Genomic DNA, 19,278 nt, shown 5'->3' on the forward strand with positions numbered 1-19,278 from the left:
TTTGCAGGATCCTGTGCAAAATGAAAATGCAGGGCCCCTTGTTTAAAAATATATATAAAATTATATATATATTTAAATTTTGTTATATATTAATTTCAGGGGGGAAGATAGCAGAGCATTAAAGCAAGCACGGAGTTCTGAGCAAGAGGCCCTGTGTGACTGCCCAAACCGGTCCCCGCTATGAAGCCAGCCTGTCCCTGGCAGCTGGGACCAAAGAACTGTGGCCTGGGAGCCAGGCACTGCTGTATACTGAGGTCACAGGAGGGCATACGACCCAGGCCTGGCTGCCATGAAGACCAGGACCAGGACGGTGAGGGTTTAAGAACAAAGAGGGAGTGGGTGAGTGACGCTGGAAGGAATGTGGGTCTCTTTCCCAATGCCTCTGGGGTCTTGCCCATCAATCTACCATCTCACTGAAGCTGCCTTGTGTAGATTGTGAGATACATAACGGCTAAAATAGAAAACATTACAAAAAGAGGCCTCTTCCTGCCGGACAGAAGGCTGTAGAGGGTCTTGGCTGGGAAACATGAAGTGTGAAAAGGGGACCAAGGCGAGATAAGGCAAGAGCTGGGTCCCGAGGGCCTGGAGAGCGCCAGGTGGAGGATTCTCAAGGCTGCAGTAGGCTTAGGGACAGCAGGCGCCACACAATTTGGGCGTCTGAGAGGGGCACGTAGTCGGACATCCGCTGCTAGAGGTCGTCTCGGGACTACCCCGGGAGAGCACCTAGAAGGCGGACACCAGCGGCGGATGCGACCAATCAGGCCGCGGGGATGTCCAAGCATAGTCAACTTTTCCCAGGGGCTGGGCCAGCGCAGGCGTGGTCTCGGGGATGGGCGTGTCCCCTCCTTCGGCGTCCCCACCTGAGGCCGCCCGCCGCCCCGCCCCTGCCGAAGGCGCACTCGCCCCGCCCGGAGTAGGGTCCGCCTTATGAGGGCGCGCGAGGTCGCGGCCCGGTGCGCAGCCGCAGAGGATCACTTCCGGGGGCGGATCGGCGGAAGTGAGGGCGGTTGAGGCTGCGCGGCCGGCTGTGGTAGGAGGGGCCGTAAGGTGAGTGAGTCCCGGAGCTGGAGTCTGAGGTAAGACTAGGTCCGAGTGCCGCTCGGGAGGCGGGAGCGCGGCCTCCCGGCCCGACTGTCAACGCAGCCTAGTGTCAGGCGTTGTGCGGAGCCCGCGGCTCCTGCTCCCGCGCCAGTTCTCGCGGGAGCCCATGTTGTCGGCCTAGCTTGGCTGGGAGTGGGAGGACTCAATGCCCGTCTTCGATGGCTGAGCTATTGCAGAGGCTCCTTAGGCGGCCGGGCTACTTCGGCCGCCTCGCTTCTTCTGGGACCCGAGGGCCGCCAGGGCCGGTAGCGAGAGCTTGGCCGACCTTGGCCCCATGGGGTCGGGACGTTGCGGGGGAGGGGAGGCGTGTCCCGAGCGAGCTCCCCGCAGCGGCTCCCCCAGCGCAGCCGCTTAGGGCCCACGCGGACTGTAGCTCGGCGGGGCGCCCGGTACCGAGGTGACGAGAGCAGGCTCTGCTCTGGAGGAGCCCCGAGCCTCCTGCGGGAGAGCGTGTGTGGACAGGCAATGACAGCGGCCCGGAGAGGGGTCGTGGGAGCGCGGAGGTGCTGAGAACCAACCAGCGTTGCCGGCGAACCGGGGGAAGTCTAGCCGAAGACCCTTGGGACGAGGAGGGGGTGAAGGCCAAGCCCGTGTTCTTGTTCGTTCCCGAACAAACGTCGAAGTGCCCACTGCGGACGAGGCAGGCACTGTGCTGTGCCTGGGGAAGGTTCTGCCCTTCGGCAGACAGCACGTTACACGGGGACCTCATTACTGTTGTGAAAGGACTCCGAAGGAAACGAGGGGTGCTGGGGGGGGGGGGGGAGGGGGGCAGGAAGGACCTGTCAGGGAAGGGGAGGCGATGCGTGATCTGAGCCCTGAAGAATGATGAGCTTGGTGAAGAAGGTGCTGGCGTTTCCAGCGGAGGGAATAGTGCTGTGAGGCGGCCAGCGTGGCTGGAGGGTTAGGGGAACGCAAGCGGGGTGGCTGTCAAGTGCGCGAGGGCCCAACTGTAGGCCTTGGGGTTTTGTGTAGTGAGGTTGGGCCCGATTGTGGAGGGCCCCGCAGGCCATTCTGTGTAGATGTGATCCTGTTGGTTATAGCAAGCCGGGGGTGGGCTAAACATAGGAGGAATGTGTCCTAGAAAGATCTATTTGGCTGTTGTGTTAGGCCCAACTGAGTCTTTGGAAGTAAGTTTGGAGAGGAAGTGGCTGTAGTGCCTAGAGTGGGAAACAACAGGGAACCACTGTTCCGTGGAACCTGTGGCAGCACTGACATTCACCAGAGCCTGGCACAGCGGGACTTTGATAAAGGCTTGAGCTGTATGGAGTTGAGCCCATGCAGAAAGTAGCAGGATCTAGACCAGACTTGAAGTGCTTTCTTCTGGTGTGCCCACCGAGTGACCTTAGACAGTTCCTTTCCTCTCTTCAGCCTCCTTTCCCCGTGTGTATCATAAAGTGAGTGATAGATAATTCCCCTCCCACAGGTGAAAGAGAAATCCTGCAAGGGAGGTTTCAGTCCACCCCCCCTTCAGACCCTGCCTCCCAGTGACTTCTCACCTGAGCATTCCCAGCCCTCATGACCGCGTTTACCTTCTGTGCTCCTCTTTATGCCCCTCTCAACTTCCTGTCTTGGACCTGTGCTTTTGTGGCTGTTTTTCATCCCTTCCTACCCCCTCTGAACTCACCATGAGGTTGCGGGGCCAGGAGCCTGAATTCACCTGGCCACCTGTTAACTGTACCTTTCTTAAGCAGCGATATTCAGCCTTTTCTAGAATTATGTATTCAGGTCCCATTTCTCTTCCCGATTGTGAGTTCTGTGAGAGCATGGGTGTGTCTTACTCCTTCCAAAGCCCCTACAGGGCCTGGCACAGAGTGGGTATTGTTAGTGTCTGATGAACAAGGGAATGAGTCCATCGATTGCATCTGCTCACCGTCAGGAGCAGCTGTGACCCCATCCGTCTGTGTCTTGTTTTAACAGTTCATTAAGTACTTTAAAATCCTGTTTCACTCATTGATCCTTAAGATAATCTAGGTGGCAGCTGTTCTTGTTCCCTTTACATCTGGAAAAGCCAACCCTCAGAAAGGTTATATGGCCTGCCTGAGGCTAAAAGACCTGTAGATAGCTAAGCAGGATGAACATTTGGATCTTTTCCCTGTAGCTCAGTAGATTCAGATTGGCAAGAGCTGGCTGTTCATTCTCCATTTGTCTGTTTTACATCTCCCCCTTGCCAGGACCCAGCAGTGCTAGGCTTGGTGGCACGTGCTGGGCTTTTACATCCCTTCTTTAAGAATGATTGCTGGGTTTGGATGGTACCTACAATTTGGCTTTGTAACTACCAAAGGAATCCCTTTTTTTTTTTTTAATGTTTGAGAGAGGAAGAGAATGAGTGAGGAAGGGGCAGAGAGGGAGACAGAATCCCAAGCAGGCCTGTCTGGCACCATCAGCACAGAGCCCAATGTGGGGCTTGAACTGTTGAACTGTGAGACCGTGACCTGAGCCAAAATCGAGTGAGATGCTTAACTGACTGAGCCACCCAGGCACCCCCCAAAAGAGGTCTATTTACATCTTTACCAGTACAGTCAAACCTTGAATTGCGATTAACTTGTTCTGCAAGTGTTCCGCAAGACGAGCAATCATTTCTAATAAATTTTAACTTGATAAATGAGTGATGTCTTGTAATATTGGTAATAGTGACACCGAACATCACATGATCGCAACTGAGCCAATGGTTCTTGAAATTTGCTTTGATATATAAGTGCTTTGGGTTACAAGCATGTTTCCAGAACGAAGTATGCTCGCAAACCAAGGTTTTACTGTATTGCCTCAGGAAAGCTCCCAGAGTTGGCCAAGCTCATGCGACGAGTCTGGAACAGAACCTTTAAGGGTCTGGATTTGGAGCCATTGTTGGGTGAAAGCAGTCTCTTGGGCTGTTTTTCTCAAACCCTGTGAAACATCAGAGCATACCAAGGTTTCTGACTTGATACTTCTACCTTGGTATAAGTCATGGCTCTGCAGGACCTGGTTTTTGTGGGACTTGTGTGCTGGCCATCGAGTACCCACTGTGGGGATTGTTTCACAGGAAGAGAAATCTGGTGTTCCTTAGGATGGCCTGATATGAAGGAGTCACGCCTCCAGCCTCCCCGAGCCCCCAGAGCTGCCCCGCAGCTGCCTTGTCCTTCAAGTGCAGGAGCCGGTTGAAATGTCGGCAATGGAAGCCAATGTGGTAAGGGGCATTCCCAGGGCAGGTCTGTGGTGGGGAAGAGTTGAGCCCTGGGCCTGCTGAAGTTCTGTAGGAAATTCTGAGACTCTCCAGTTAATTTTTCCTTTCCCCTGGAGGCGACCCTTCCACATACGCCCACTTCCCTACCTCCCACAGATAAAGCCAACTCTCGTCTTTGAGGCAGTTAAGGAGCCAGCGTGTTTCTGCTTTTCGGTGCAGAGGAAAGGGAGGGAAGCCTACATGATCCCTACACCCAGCTAATTCCTCACCCCCCTTCACCGATCCTCCCAGCATTGGCAGTGCCTTGGCAACAGCAATATCCCCTTAAGTGGCTGGCCAGGGTGAAGACTAGCAACTGGGGAACCTGCCCGAACTCATATTGAGACTCGACTAACCCCCACACTGCACCGTGTCCCTGGCATTGGGGACTTCAGTCTCCCTGCTAAAGGAGAGGGGAGTAGGATGGGAGAGTAGTTAGACCCATCTCTCAGATTCCTTGTCACTCTCTGCTTTAGACCATCCCAATCTGGCAAAACAAGCCACATGGAGCTGCTCGCAGTGTAGTGAGAAGAATTGGGACCAACCTGCCCCTGAAGCCATGTCCCCGGGCATCCTTCCAGGTAAGTGTACTGGAAGGGCAGGGTAAGTAGAGGCTCAGAGACTGTGGCAGGATGGTGCTACTTCTGTGCCCCAGACTCCTTGGTGTTGCTAAGGCAGGTTGCCTTCCTGATCACTTTTTCATTTTGTCAAGAAATACTAAGTACATACAATGGATACTGGTCACTGTGCCTTCCTGATTGCACATGAAACTATGACCACAACTGTCAGACTTCCAATCTGTTTATAAATGAATAATCTTGCATTTTTTAAATATATATATATTTCTTACCATTTATTCATTTTTTGATAGAGACAGAGAGTGAGTGGGGGAGGGGCAGAGAGAGAGGGAGACAGAATCTGAAGCAAGCTCCAGGCTTCTGAACTAACAGCACAGAGCCTGACACGGGGTTCGAACTCACGGACCATGAGATCATGACCTGAGCTGAAGTCGGACGCTTAACCAGCTGAACCACCCAGGTGCCCCTAATCTTTGATGCCACTGGGGCCTTTAGCACCCACTCTGCAGCAGATTCTTCCCTAGCCCATCTCTGAGATGTACCCCCCCCACCCCCCCGCTTCTGCAGTGGAAAGCTAAGTAGCATTCTTTAGACCCAGCTACCTCCCTCCTCTAAGAACTAATGGTTAAGTACCAGCTCCTGGCTAGGTGCTTAAGGTATATACATTTGGGGAACTGAGGCACAAGTACTTAAACATTCTGCCTACACAGATGTGACAAATATTTCTCTGAAAAGATATGGGTCCAGGTGGAAACAGAAATGAAGGAGGTGAGTTTCTGTATCAGATGCTGAGCTGTGAAATCTGTAGCTCATTTTGGAGTCAGAAGTGGTGTCAGGGATAGTATTAGAGGCAAGAATGGAGTTAGAAGTGTGTGGTATGAGTGGCTGTCCTGTGACCCAGATTGCCAGTTACCCAGAACTGCCTAAAGGGTATGGGCAGGATGTGGTCCTAGCTGCCTGAAGCATCAGAAACAAAGGGAAGCACAGCTAGGGAATGTAGGGACTCAGTGGATGTTGCCCCCACACTTGGCTATAACCTCTTCGGTCCTTTGGCCAGATGCTGCTGGGCAGGGACAATCAAGGGCACAGGCTCCCACAGAGCAGGAGTATGGCATGAGTAGTAGGAGTAATACTAGCTAACATTTACTGAGCACATACTGTGTGCCAGGCACTGTGCTAAGTACTTTATAGACGTTAATTCATTTAATTGTCAATAGTGGAGCAGCACTCTGGAAAGGAAAACAAATGGAGGCTTCCCCTAAGTGGCCCATCTTAACAGTAACTTCTGGGCCAGTGGAAGTCCTTTTCTGTGTAACCTTGGAGCATCACATCACTCCTGTGAGATCCAGGTTCCCTATCTAAAAGCTGGAGCTATCAATTCCTGATCTACCTGCCAATTTGTAGCAGAAACATCTGAATTTAACTCCTGTATAGATGGGTTTTTGAGAAATCATTCCTGGATTTGGTTGTAAATTCCTTTAAGGGAATCTTGCTGATTTATTTTTTAAATTTACCCATTACCCATACAAAATATTATGGAAAATAAAAAAGGAGAAAGGAAAATAAATTACATGTAATCATATAATAACTATTAATGTTTTGGTGTAGTTCTGTTCCATCCTTTCATAGGTGCATGTTCTTTCACTTTGATATGTTCAAAGCATGACAGAATCCTCCTAACCTCCTAATCCACTCAGCCTGGTCTGTTCCCTGGTTGTTGTTCACTGGGTTGAGGGGATATTTTAAGGAATCCTCTTATCCTTTTGGTATAATCATTTCTTGTTATTTAAATCTAAATATTCAAATTACCAAGTTTGCTTAACGCAATGTTGCTATAACAGTGTAGATCCCAGTTAGCTACAGAGGTGTTATAAGGAGCTAGCCAGGAGAAACTTCCTGTTGATAACAAACAAGACTGTTGTCCTTGCACCTGTATTCTCCCAGCCACAGAAAGCAAGATGCTCTTAGTGACCATTTCTGTTAAAAGGCAACTCTGGCCAGTCCCACTGAAGACTCCTTTGCTCTACCTAGGGGCAGCGAATGTTTTCTTTAAAAGACCAGATAGTAAATATTTTAATGTGTGGGCCATAACTACTGTTACAACTACTCACTTCTGCAGTTGCAGCTTAAAAGATGTCACAGACAATACATAAATGAATGGGTATGAACTTTTCCAATGAAACTTTATATGTAAAAACAGTTCCCAGGGCGCCTGGGTGGCTCAGTCAGTGTCTGACTCTTGGTTTCTGCTCAGGTCATGATCTCATGGTTTATGAGTTTAAGCCCCGCATTGGGCTCTGTGCTGGCGGTGTGGAACCTGCTTGGGGTTCTCTGCCTCCCTGTCTCTCAAAAATAAAACATTTAAAACAAAAAACCAGATCCCAGTCCTACCCTAGGCTGCCATGTTTTGCTTGGAAGATAGAACAGACTCAAAACTGGTCTCTTCACTCTCTCATGCATATTCCACACAGCAACCAGAGTAATCTTTTAAAATCTGATTCTTACTTAAAATCCTCCAGTGGCTCTTATTCACTTTCCAGCCTCTTGCAAATCACCCTCCACCCTTAGCTCTGTCCAGTTGTGCTGAGCTATTTGTAATCCCACAAATTTTCTTCTGACCTTTTATTCAAATTGTTTCCAGGAAGCCATCCTGGTACCCAGGACTGAATTAGGTGCTCCCCCCCCCATATGTTTTGCAGTCTTTGATAGTCTCCTCATGATTTCAGTAATTGTTTTTTGATGACTTTTGCTTCCCTGTAGACCCTGCCCAACATCTCTGACCTGTGTCTGAGGGATGTACCCCCAGTCCCTACTCTGGCTGACATCGCCTGGATTGCTGCGGATGAAGAGGAGACATATGCCCGGGTCAGGTAGCTGAGGCAGTAGCTGGTCTGCTGGGAATAGGGAGGGAGCTTCTTTCCAGATGAGGTGGCAGGCAGCAGGGAGAGTGTTCAAGAGGGGCCGAGGGCAACAAAAGCTGTGGGCTCTGAACCTGGCTGTGTTACTCTTATAGCAACGAGTGAAGGAACTTTAGAAGGGGTGCAGTGGCTGGCTGTCTCTGCTGACATACTTGTCTTTCCCTGGTCCAGGAGTGACACACGGCCCCTGAGGCATACCTGGAAGCCCAGCCCTCTGATTGTCATGCAGCGTAATGCCTCAGTGCCCAACCTGCGTGGGTCTGAGGAGAGGCTCCTGGCCTTGAAGAAGCCAGCCCTGCCAGCCCTAAGCCGCACCACAGAGCTGCAGGATGAGTTGAGCCACCTGCGCAGCCAGATTGCTAAGATAGTGGCAGCCGATGCAGGTAGGAGCCCCTGAGTCAGGGCCAGAATATAGCAGGCTGTTCCTTTTACGCTGGCTCTTGGTACAGGATAAGGGTAGGAAAATGATGGTCCATGATTCAGGGGGACATAGGCCCAAAACTCGGGCTGTTCTGAGGCCTAACTAGCCTCTGGTACTCCTTGGATGGTTTCCATTGGCCATTTGGGGCTGACTGGTTTGGTTAGGAACAAAACCTTCACTTTACCTGTGACCTCAGGCAGATTCCCTCCCTTGGCCACAAAAATCAATACCCTCATCCAAGTGTCTTTAACATCACATATTCTGTGAGCCCTCCAGCAGCTTTCATTTTTAATGAGAGATAAGCATTCCCCACCATTGAGAGAGCTATCCCCTTTAAGCACTTATCTTCCGTTTCCTTGTTCTACCAGAGACCACCTCTCCATCCCTCCATCTGTCTGTAAGGCAGAACCGCTGGAAATAGACGGGAGTCTGTCTTGACCTAGTGCATGAAACATCAACATGTGGATCTCGCCCCAGTTGCCCAGGGTTTATCCTCCTGTTCCTTCCATCCTCACTTTTCTGGTCCTTGTTGACTTAAGGTTTGGGAGCTATGACTTCATCTGTTGGTACAACACATGAAAATCATATGGCAGTTATATAGAGGAATTATACTTGAGTTTTTCATTTATATGTTGGCTACATTTTTGTCATCCAAGAGACAAGCTGAAGTAGTTGATGAAAGATGAAACTTAAAAATCTTTTTGTTTTGGAAATTCTCCCTTAAGATTTGAGAAACTAGGAGGACTGTCACCATTCTGTTTTCGCTACTTCTTCCAGTCACTCAGAAGCACTAGCCCAGTTAGAGAAAGGACAAATTCTGACTTTGGTTCTGTTACTGTTGCTTTGGTCGAAATAGGGCTGTCACTCCATAGCCCACTGCAGAATGGGAGGGAGATTTTAGGTGCCTAAGCCTTTACGGGGTGGTTTCTTCCACCCTCCCAGAACACTGGAAGAACTCAGTGCTTCTGTATCTTCTTTAGATCCTGAGAGGGGAGGGTAGTGGAGGAATCCTCCACTGGCTTACACGGACTATCCCGGGCTCTCCCAGAAGGTCACGGTGTCAGCCCAGGAAATGAGTGTTGTTGGTAGGCAGTGCTTGTGGGGAGAAGATATTACTGCCGTGTTCTAGCCCAATGTCCATCCATGCCTATTGTTTTCTCTTTCAGCTTCGGCTTCATTAACGCCAGATTTCTTATCTCCAGGAAGTTCAAATGTCTCTTCTCCCTTACCTTGTTTTGGATCCTCATTCCACTCTACAACTTCCTTTGTCATTAGTGACATCACCGAGGAGACCGAGGTAGAGGTCCCTGAGCTTCCATCAGTCCCCCTGCTTTGTTCTGCCAGCCCTGAATGTTGCAAACCAGAACACAAGGCTACCTGCAGCTCGTCTGAAGAGGATGACTGTGTTTCTCTGTCCAAGGCCAGCAGCTTTGCAGATATGATGGGGATCCTGAAGGACTTCCACCGGATGAAACAGAGCCAAGATCTGTAAGTATTTGATAAGGAGCTCTGGTAATGTATTTACTGTTTAAGTCATTTTGGCTAGTGGTCTAGTAGAAACTTACATAGTAAGTCCTCAGTAGTGGCTATAATTTACTCCATTCACAAAACTAGCTTGCTTGCTTAATAACACCCCGGGCTCTGGTTTGAGGAAAGAGCAACATTTTACATTTGGTTGGGTGATCTAACTCAATCATTGGTAGAGATTTATCTAATCCAACTTCTGTCCCCCAGAGGGGCTTCACCATTTTAGTTCTTGCTGGTGACAAGTGCCCATGCCCCACCCTTCAAAATAGGGTTGCATAATTATTTTAGTATCTCAAACTGGGTTTTTGATAGATGGGAGAATTCCAAAATGTCCCCTGGGGCACCTGGGTGGCTGAGTTGGTTAAGTGTCCAATTCTTGATTTCGGCTCATGATCTCACAGTGTTGGGATAGAGCCCTATGTTGGGTTCTGTGCTGACAACACAGAGCCTGCTTGGGATTTTCGCTCTGCCCTTTCCCCACTCACGCTGTCTCTCTCAAATAAACATTAAAAAATATACAGTGGTCCCTTCTTATACAAGCCAACTGGATTAGCCATTTGAAACTTATGAACTTGGCTGCCCATCAGAATTTGTTAAAAATACACCTTTAAACTTGCTAAAGCAGAACCTCCAAGGAATGGAGCCCTAGGTATTTTAAGTGGGGGTGGGAAGGAGTTTAGGAAATACCTACCTTGAGAAATTCACCTCGCAGAGGAAGCCCTAGAGCTCCAGCCAGAGGGACTCACTACCTTGCAGTGTTTCTCCAAGTGTAGTCTGAGCTACCTTCGTGGGATGCACCAGAGAAGCTTGTTCACATGCAGGTTCCTGAGCACTGAAACACTGAAGTTCAACATCCAGACCCCAAAGGCTGGAGTGTGCAGCTATTTGTAAATGCAGATAAAAAAGCTCTTTTGGGGGCTGGGACATGAAGTTTGTCTCCTGAGTTGGAGTTCTTGTTGAAGGGAAGGTTACTCACCTTGGTATGTCTGGCCCCCAATTACTTGTAAAGGCTGACTGACTCCCTCATTGCTTCCTGGATAGTCAATCCTTTAGGGAAGTCATTTTTAACCTCCCTTCTTGGGGCCTACGCTGGTTGGTCATACCCACAGTTCCTAGATCTCCTGCATTCCCAAATTCAGCTCCTGCTTCCTTTAAGCTGATCTATGCCTTTTTCTTCTGGTCAATGTTTTATAGAATGACTCTCAAACTTTCTGTTACTTGCCTCTTCACCATATTAGATCCAAACTCCTTCTCCCACTTATTTAATAGAAAGAACTGAATTGATAACTAAAAATGAGAAAGTAGCCCCATCAGCAAAGATTCAGAAATGTGACAGATTGATGTTAGTTAACCCTTACACCTAGTAAAATGACTTCATAAGGACATGTGTAATTTAAAGGACCTATATTCTAGGTATCTAGGACACTCTTTTATGATGTATCAGGTATTTAAACCTACCCCAATCTGGAGTTGATTCTGTTCCCATGGCTCCCTTATGATGTGAATACTTTACTGTGAATTCTAGATCTCTTGTAAAAACCTCAGGGAAGGGGCATTTGGGTGGCTCAGTCAGTTAAGTGTCTGACGTCGGTTCAAGTCATGATCTCACAGTTTGTGAGTTCAACCCTGCACTGGGCTCTGCACAGTCAGCTTCAGATCCTCCGTCTCCCTCTCTTTCTGCCCTCTCTCTAATATAAAAATAAACATTAAACAAAACCTCAGTGATAACAGACGTAGGATACTTACCCGATAAAAAGTTCAAAATGGTCATAAAGATGTAAAACTGAGAAGAAGATGGGGAGAAGAATGGATGAACACAGAACTTCAACAAAAAGAAAATATATGAAAAATACAAGTCATGGAGCTGATGAACACAATAACTGAACTGAATGAAAACACGAGAGGGGTTCACCAGCAGACTAGACGGAACAGAAGAAAGGGTAAGTGAACTCAAACACAAAGCAATAGAATATCTCCAATCAGAGCAGCAAGTAGGAGGAAAACAAAAAGTGAAGATAGATTAAGGAACTTAAAGGGGCAACATCAAATGGATTAACATTCTCATTGTAGGGCTCCCAGAAGGAGAGAGACAGAAATCTTATTGAAAAAAGAATGGCTGAAAATGCCCCTTAATGTGGGAAAGGAAACAGACGTCTAGATCCAGGAGGCCTGGAGAGTTCCAAATAAGATGAACTCAAAGAGACCCTAAAAGCAGCAAGAAAAAAATAACTTGTTATGTAAAAAGGAACCCCCCCCCCCCCCCCCGTAAGACTCTCAGTACATTTTCCAACACTTTGCAGCCCAGGAGGGAATGAAAGTGTATTCAAAATGCTAAAAGAAAAATTCCAAACAAGCAAAGTTATCATTCAGAATTAATTTCCCAGACAGTTAAAGGAGTTTATCACCACTAAATCGGCCTTAAAAGAAATGTTAAAATGACCTCTTTAGGCTGAAAAAAGCACTAATCAGAAACAGGAACACATATAAAAGAGCAAATCTCACTGGAGAGATAAATGTAATAAAAATAGTGGATTAATCACTTGTTAAGGTTAAAAACACAAAAGTAAAATAACAAAGACCTAAAAAAAACAAAAGTAAAAACGTAACTGATTATAATAGTTAAGGGATATGCAAGAAAAAATGGTGAAATGTGATCTCAAAAATGGGGAGGGGGAGTAAAAATGTTGAGCTTTAGAATGCGATCAAACAAGTTGGCAACTGTTTTATCAATTTAAAATAGACTTATGGATAGGAGTTCTACTTAAGGCTCATCTTAACTACAAAACAAAAACGTAAATATACACTAGATAAAAAGGAATATAAGCATACCACTAGAGAGTTTCATCAAACCACAAAGGAAGAGAGCAAGACAAGAAAGGTACAGAGAACTACAGAAACAGCCAGAAAACAATAAAATGGCAAGTACATACTTACCAATAACTTTTTTTTTAATGTTTATTCTTGAGAGAGACAGAGTGTGAACAGGGGAGGGCCAGAGAGGGAGGCACAGAATCTGAAGCAGGATCCAGGCTCCAAGCTGTTAGCACAGAGCCCGATGTGGGGCTCAAACTCAAAACCACGAGATCATGACTTGAGCCGAGGTCGGATGCTTAACCAAGCCACTTAAGCACCCCAATAATTATACCCAATAATGGAAACAGACTAAATATGCCAGTCAAAAAACAGTGGCTAAATGGGGCAGCTGGCTAGCTTAGTTGGGAGAGCATGCAACTCTTGATCTTGGGGTCATGAGGTTGAGCCCCATGCTGGGTGTAGAGATTAAATGAATGAATAAATAAAAACTTTTAATGTTTATTTATGCTTAGGAGAGAGAGAAAGAGGAGGGTTGAGAAGCAGAGAGAGGGAGACAGAGGATCTGAATTGGGCTCTGTGCTGACAGCAAAGAGCCCGATGTGAGGCTCGAACACACATACCATGAGATCATGCCCTGAAGTTGGACACTTAACTCACTGAGCCACCCAGGTGCCCCAAAAAGGACTAAAATCTTAAGAAAAAAAAAAAAAAAAAAGGCTATGGTTAAATGGATTAAAAAACAAAACCTAAGTGCTGCCTACAAGAGACTCTTTTAGATGTAGGAACACACACAGATGGAAAGTGAAGAGATAGAAAAAGATACTCCATACAAATGGAAACCAAAAGAAAGCTGGGGTAGCTGTAACTTAGAAAAAAATCGACTTCAAAACAAAGATTGTAGTAAGAAACAAAAGGGGTTATATAATGATAAAGGGGTCAATCCACCAAGAGGATATAATATTTGTAAATACTTATGAACCCAATATAAGAGCATCTATATGTATAAATAAATATTGACAGACATGAAGAGAGACAGCCATACAATAGTAGTCGGGACGTTAATACCCAACTTGCATCAATGGATAGATCATCCAGGCAGAAAATAAGAAAACATCAGCCTTATGTGATGTTAGACCGGACAGACTTTACAGATATATACAGAACATCCCATCTAAAAGCAACGGAATGTACACTCTCAAGTGTACATGGAACATTTTCCAGGATAGATCATATGGTAGGCCACAAAACAAAGAGGACTGAAATCCTACCAAGCATCTTTTCCAGCTCCAGTGATAAGAAACTAGGTATCAGTGGCAGCTCTTTCTGCCCATGGGTTCTGTCCCGTGCTTTAATAAAACCACCTTATTTGCTAAAAAATAAACAAATAAATAAACTAGAAATCAGTTACACAAAGAAAACTGGAAAATTCACAGATATGTGGAGATTAAACAACATCTATGAAGCAACCTGAGAATCAAAGTAGAAACCAAAAGAGAAATAAAAAAATACCTTGACACAAACAGCAGAATGGAAATATACCAAAATTTATGAGATGTAACAAAAGCAGTTCTGACAAGGAGGTTCACAGCAATAGTGCCTATCAAGAAGCAAAATTCCCAAATAACTTTATACCTTAAGGAACCAGGAAAAAGAATAAATGAAACCCAAAGTTAGTAGAAGGAAGGAAATAACAAAGATTAGAGCAGAAATAAATGAAAGACTAAAAAGCAATAGAAAAGATGAAAGAGGTTGTCCTTTGAAAAGATAAAAAATTGACAAACCTCTAGCCAGAATCACCAAGAAAAGGACTCAAAATCAGAAATAAAAGAGATTACAACTAATACCACAGATGTACAAAGGATGAGACTACTATGAAAAATTATGTGCCAACAGTGGACAACCTAGAAGAAATGGGTGAATTCCTAGAAACATACAATCTACCAAGACCGAATCATGAAGAAATAGAAAATCTGAACAGATTGATTACTAATAAAGAGATTAAACCAGTAATCAAAAACCTCCCAATGAAAAAAATCTAAGACCAGATGACTTCACTGGGTGAATTCTACCAAACATTCAAAGAAGAATATCAATTCTCAAACTCTTCCAAAAAACAGAAGAGGAAGGAACTCTTTCAAACTCACTTTACAAGGCCAGCATTATCCTTACACCAAAACAAGGACACCAGAAGAAAATACAACTATAGGCCAATATTCCTGAACACAGATGCAAAAATCCTCAACAAAATATTAGCTAACTGAATTGAACAATACCTTAAAAGGATCATACACCATGATCAAGTGGGATTTATTCAGGGGATTCAAGGATAGTCTAATATCTGCACATCAGTGTGATAAACCACATTAAGAAAACCAAGGATAAAAGTCCTATGTTCATTTCACAAGATGCAGAAAAACCTCTCAAGAAAATTCAACATCCAGTTGTGATAAAAACTCTCAACAAAGCAGGTATAGAAGGATCATACCTCAACATTTAAATAAAGTCCAGAAATGACAAGCCCACAGCTAACATCACACTGAACAGTAAAAGCTGAAAGCTTTTCCTCTAAGATCAGAACAAGAAAAAAATGCCCACTCACCACTTTGTCCTAGCCAGAGCAATCAGGTGAGAATAAGAAAACCTATCCAAACTGGAAAGGAAGAACTGTCACTATTTGCAGATAATACACAGAATACCTTCAAGACTCAAAAACAAAATGGTTAGAAGAAATGAATTCAGTAATTTGCAGGATACAAAATCAGTAAGTAAAAAGCTGTTATTTCTATACATTAATAACAGACTACCTGAGAAATTTAAAAAAACAATTCCATTTACAACTGCATCAAAAAGAATAGAATACCAAGGATTAATTTTAACCAAGGAGGTGAAAACTACAAGATATCAAGGAAAGAAATTAAAGGAGACCCAAATAAATAGATATTGGGAGAAATTAAAGAAGATACAAATAAATATATATTCAGAGAATTAATATTGGTAAAATATCCATACTACGCAAAGCAGTCTACAGATTAATGCAATTGCTATAAAAATTCCAATGGCATTCTGCACAGAACTAGAACAAAGAATCCTAAAATTTGATTTGGAACCCCAAAGACCCCAAATAGCCAAAGCAATCTTGAGAAAGAAGAAGCTGAAGGCATCACACTCCCTGATTTCAAGCTCTATTACAAAGCTATAGTAAATAAAACAGTATGATATTGGCATAAAAACAGAAACAGTTCAATGGAGCAGAACAGAGCCCATAAATAAACTCACACATATATGGTCACTTTACAACAAAGGATCCAGGAACATACAGTGGGGAAAAGACAGTCTCTTCCATAAATAGTGCTGGGAAAACTGGATAGCCACATACAAACAAATGAAACTCAACCACTGTCTTAACACCACATGCAAAACTTAACTCAAAATGTATTAAAGACTTGAATGTAAGACCTGAAACCATAAAACTCCTAGAAGAAAACACAGGCATGTGGACGTAGGACATAGGTTATGGCAATGATCTTTTCAACTGGACACCAAAAGTAAAAGCAAAAATAAACAAATGGGGCTGTATCAAAAAAGCTTCTGCACAACAAAGGAAACCATCAGCAAAATGAAAGGGCAGACTATTGAATGTGAGAAAACATTTGCAAATCATATATCCAATAAGGGTTAATATCCAAAATATATGAAGAACTACAACTTAATAGCAAAAAACAAAAAGACCAAAAACCCAGTCTGATTAAAAAATAGGCAGAGGGGATGCCTGGCTGACTCAGTCGGTGGGTTGTGACTTCGAGCCCCAGGCTGGGTGTAGAGATTACTTACTTTACTGAATGAATGAATGAATGAATGACAGAGAACTGCAATAGACATGTTTCCAAAGACATACAGATGACCAATAGGCACAGGAATAGATGCTTAACATCACTAATCATCAGGGAAATGCAAATCAAAACCACAATGTACCTCACACCTGTTAGAATGGCCATTATCAAAAAAATAAATAAGTGTTGGCAAGGATGTGGAGAAAAGGAAACCCTTGTGACTGGGTAGGAATGTAAACTGGTGCATACACCATGAGAAACAGTATGGAGGTTAGTCAAAAAAATTAAATAGAACTACCATATGATCCAGCAGTTCTACTTCTGGTATTATCAGAAAACAAAAACACTTAAGATGTATGCACCCCCATATTCACTGCAACATTATTTACAAAAAGCAAGATAGGGAAACAGCCTATCATCAATGGATGAGTGGATAAAGAAATTGTGGTACAGATACACAATGCAATATTAAGCCATTAAGAAAGAATGAAGTCTTGCTATATCCAGCAATATGATGCCTTGAGGTCATTTATGCTAAGTGAAACAAGCCAGACTGAGAAAGAAAAATACTGTATGATAGCTTATATGTGAGTCTAAATTAAAAAATAAAACACAGGGGCGCCTGGGTGGCTCAGTCGGTTAAGCGTCCGACTTCAGCTCAGGTCACGATCTCGCGGTCCGTGAGTTTGAGCCCCGTGTCGGGCTCTGGGCTGATGGCTCAGAGCCTGGAGCCTGCTTCCGATTCTGTGTCTCCCTCTCTCTCTGCTCCTCCCCCGTTCATGCTCTGTCTCTCTGTCTCAAAAATAAACATAAAATAAATAAATAAATAAATAAATAAATAAATAAATAAATAAATTAAATAAATAAATAAAACACAAAAAACAAGCCTATAGATACAAAGAACAGACTAGTGCCTGCCAGAGACTGCAGTGGAGATGGGAGAACTAGGTGAAAGGTGTCAAAAGGTAAAAAAAAACAAAAACCAAAAAAAAACCTTTTTAATTAAAAAAGACGATTGCGGTGTGTCTGGGCGGCTCAGTCAGTTAAGCCTCTGACTCTTGATTTCAGTTCAGGTCATGATCCCAGAGTCATGGGATCAAACCCTGCATCAAGCTCTGTGCTGATTGTGGAGCCTGCTTAAGATTCTCTCCCCCAACCCCCCGCCCCTCTCCCCTGCTCACATGCGTGTGCACTCTGAATAAATTTAAAAAGATTGTACCTATAGCTGACAATGTATTATATGCTTAGAAATCTGTTAAGAGCATAGATCTCTTGTTAAGTGTTCTTTCCAATTAAAAAAAAAAAAAATCTAAGAGCTCCCCTGATGAACAGATAGGGTAGTAGGAAATCTTCAGCACACCTTTTCTGTAGAACTAATAAAAGAATAGCCAAGAGTCAAGAATCCCTTCCCCTGCAGAAATGCTACAAAGAAAAGACACCAAAACGTGGGAGAAGCTTAGCGATCATAGACCAGCTCTACCAGGTTGATAGTCCTTTACTTTGCCCACATTCTATAGCCATTTCAGGAAATAGTAAAGCATTCTAGTTAAGAAACAAGCTAACTTGGTTTTGGATTCTGGATTTGCTACTTACTAGCTGAGTATCTAGTGACTGGCAAAACTGTATAATCCTGTGTGTGCTTCAGTTTCCTCATCTGAAAAAAAGGATTTTAATAGCACCAACTTTGTACGATTGTTGTGAGGACTGAATGAGATAACGTATTCAAAGACACAGAACACTACCTGAGACAGAGCAAGTACTTAATAAATCTAAGTTATGATTTTGTCTGTAGGAGCCGGAGTTTACTAAAGGAGGAAGACCCTGCCGTCCTAATCTCTGAGGTCCTAAGGAGGAAGTTTGCCCTGAAGGAAGAAGATATTAGTAGAAAGGGAAACTGACAGAACTCAGCTCTGCAAATTCAGTCTCATGCTCCTGGAATTCCTTCAATAGCTGCCTTCCTCACCACAGACCTTTCTGCCTCACAGTTAGAAATCTTTTTGCAAAGGTCTTGCGGAAATCTAGAGCTTGGACTGAAAGAGAAAAGTTGGATTATGCTTCCTTTGCTTCGAACCTTAGCAGAAGCTAAGGCATGTTTTGCACTGAGACACTTGTTACAGGTAAATGCATAGGTTGGAATGTCTCAGTCTAAAGGATGAGATAGAAGTTTGGCTTTTCCTGCCTCTGTGTGAAAATCAGTTCTAAGTGAATGGCTTATTACTTCACTGCATTAGACCCCATAACTGGTCTCACCGGACACTTTGTGCCCAGCTATCACTCTCAGCGGCTTCCTTGTAGCAGAGCAGGGCTGAGGGGAGGGGGGCTGTATTTGTATGTGTTGACAGGGCAAGGAAAATCTTATGCTGCTCCATCATAAATGGACACCAGTGCCCAGCAACCCCCCTCTCCTCCTTCCCAGTCCAATACCTAGATATAGAGGGTCACACCTCTGGACCAGCTGACACTTGGGCTGCTGCTGGGAAGCCTGGGCTGCTTTTTTCTTAAATATATTTTGTAATACTCTACAACCAGATCTACCCTCCCAGGCCCTGGGCCCTCACGGGTTCCACTGATTGAAAATGCTTTCTCTTCCGTGGACTTTAGTTTAAGCCTAGTACGAAAGAGAAATGGGGAGGAGAGAAGAGTACCATCCTTCTTCTAGGCCCTTGACTGCTCCTTTGCGTTGGGCCAAGGTTTGTACCTACCACACCATGCATGACTCAGACGCCCTCGGGTCCCTTTCTCTACGGTATGTATCCTGTGTGTGTGTGGGTTGAAGCACTACCTGACATTAAATGAAGGATATGGAGAGATACTGCACCTGCTCTTTGTCTCTGGGTTGTGACCCCTTGCATCCCCCATGGGTATAGGATTCCTGTTAATTTTAAGGTAT

The 19,278-nt window shown here is 44.9% G+C and overlaps 1 protein-coding gene across 3 annotated transcripts in view; it reads left to right on the plus strand.

The window, feature by feature from the left end:
- Positions 1 to 931: 931 nt before the first annotated feature.
- The window catches only part of MTFR1L (mitochondrial fission regulator 1 like), a 44,255-nt gene continuing 25,908 nt past the window's right edge, over positions 932 to 19,278 (plus strand). Inside the window, exons 1-7 of one of the 3 annotated variants that reach the window (XM_025933073.2) lie at positions 933 to 1,076; positions 4,121 to 4,264; positions 4,777 to 4,881; positions 7,639 to 7,748; positions 7,968 to 8,179; positions 9,384 to 9,705; positions 18,181 to 19,196. In XM_025933073.2, the coding sequence (XP_025788858.1) occupies positions 4,241 to 4,264; positions 4,777 to 4,881; positions 7,639 to 7,748; positions 7,968 to 8,179; positions 9,384 to 9,705; positions 18,181 to 18,286 (879 nt within the window). In that variant the 5' untranslated portion in view covers positions 933 to 1,076; positions 4,121 to 4,240 and the 3' untranslated portion in view covers positions 18,287 to 19,196. Of the gene's footprint in view, positions 1,077 to 4,120; positions 4,265 to 4,776; positions 4,882 to 7,638; positions 7,749 to 7,967; positions 8,180 to 9,383; positions 9,706 to 18,180; positions 19,197 to 19,278 lie in introns of those variants that run through there. The other 2 variants (XM_025933076.2, XM_086716090.1) reach the window with 2 other exon arrangements.

This window comes from Puma concolor, chromosome C1 (genome assembly GCF_028749965.1).
Source record: "Puma concolor isolate L17-30 chromosome C1, mPumCon1.1.hap2, whole genome shotgun sequence".
In the NCBI taxonomy this organism is placed as follows: Eukaryota; Metazoa; Chordata; class Mammalia; order Carnivora; family Felidae; genus Puma; species Puma concolor.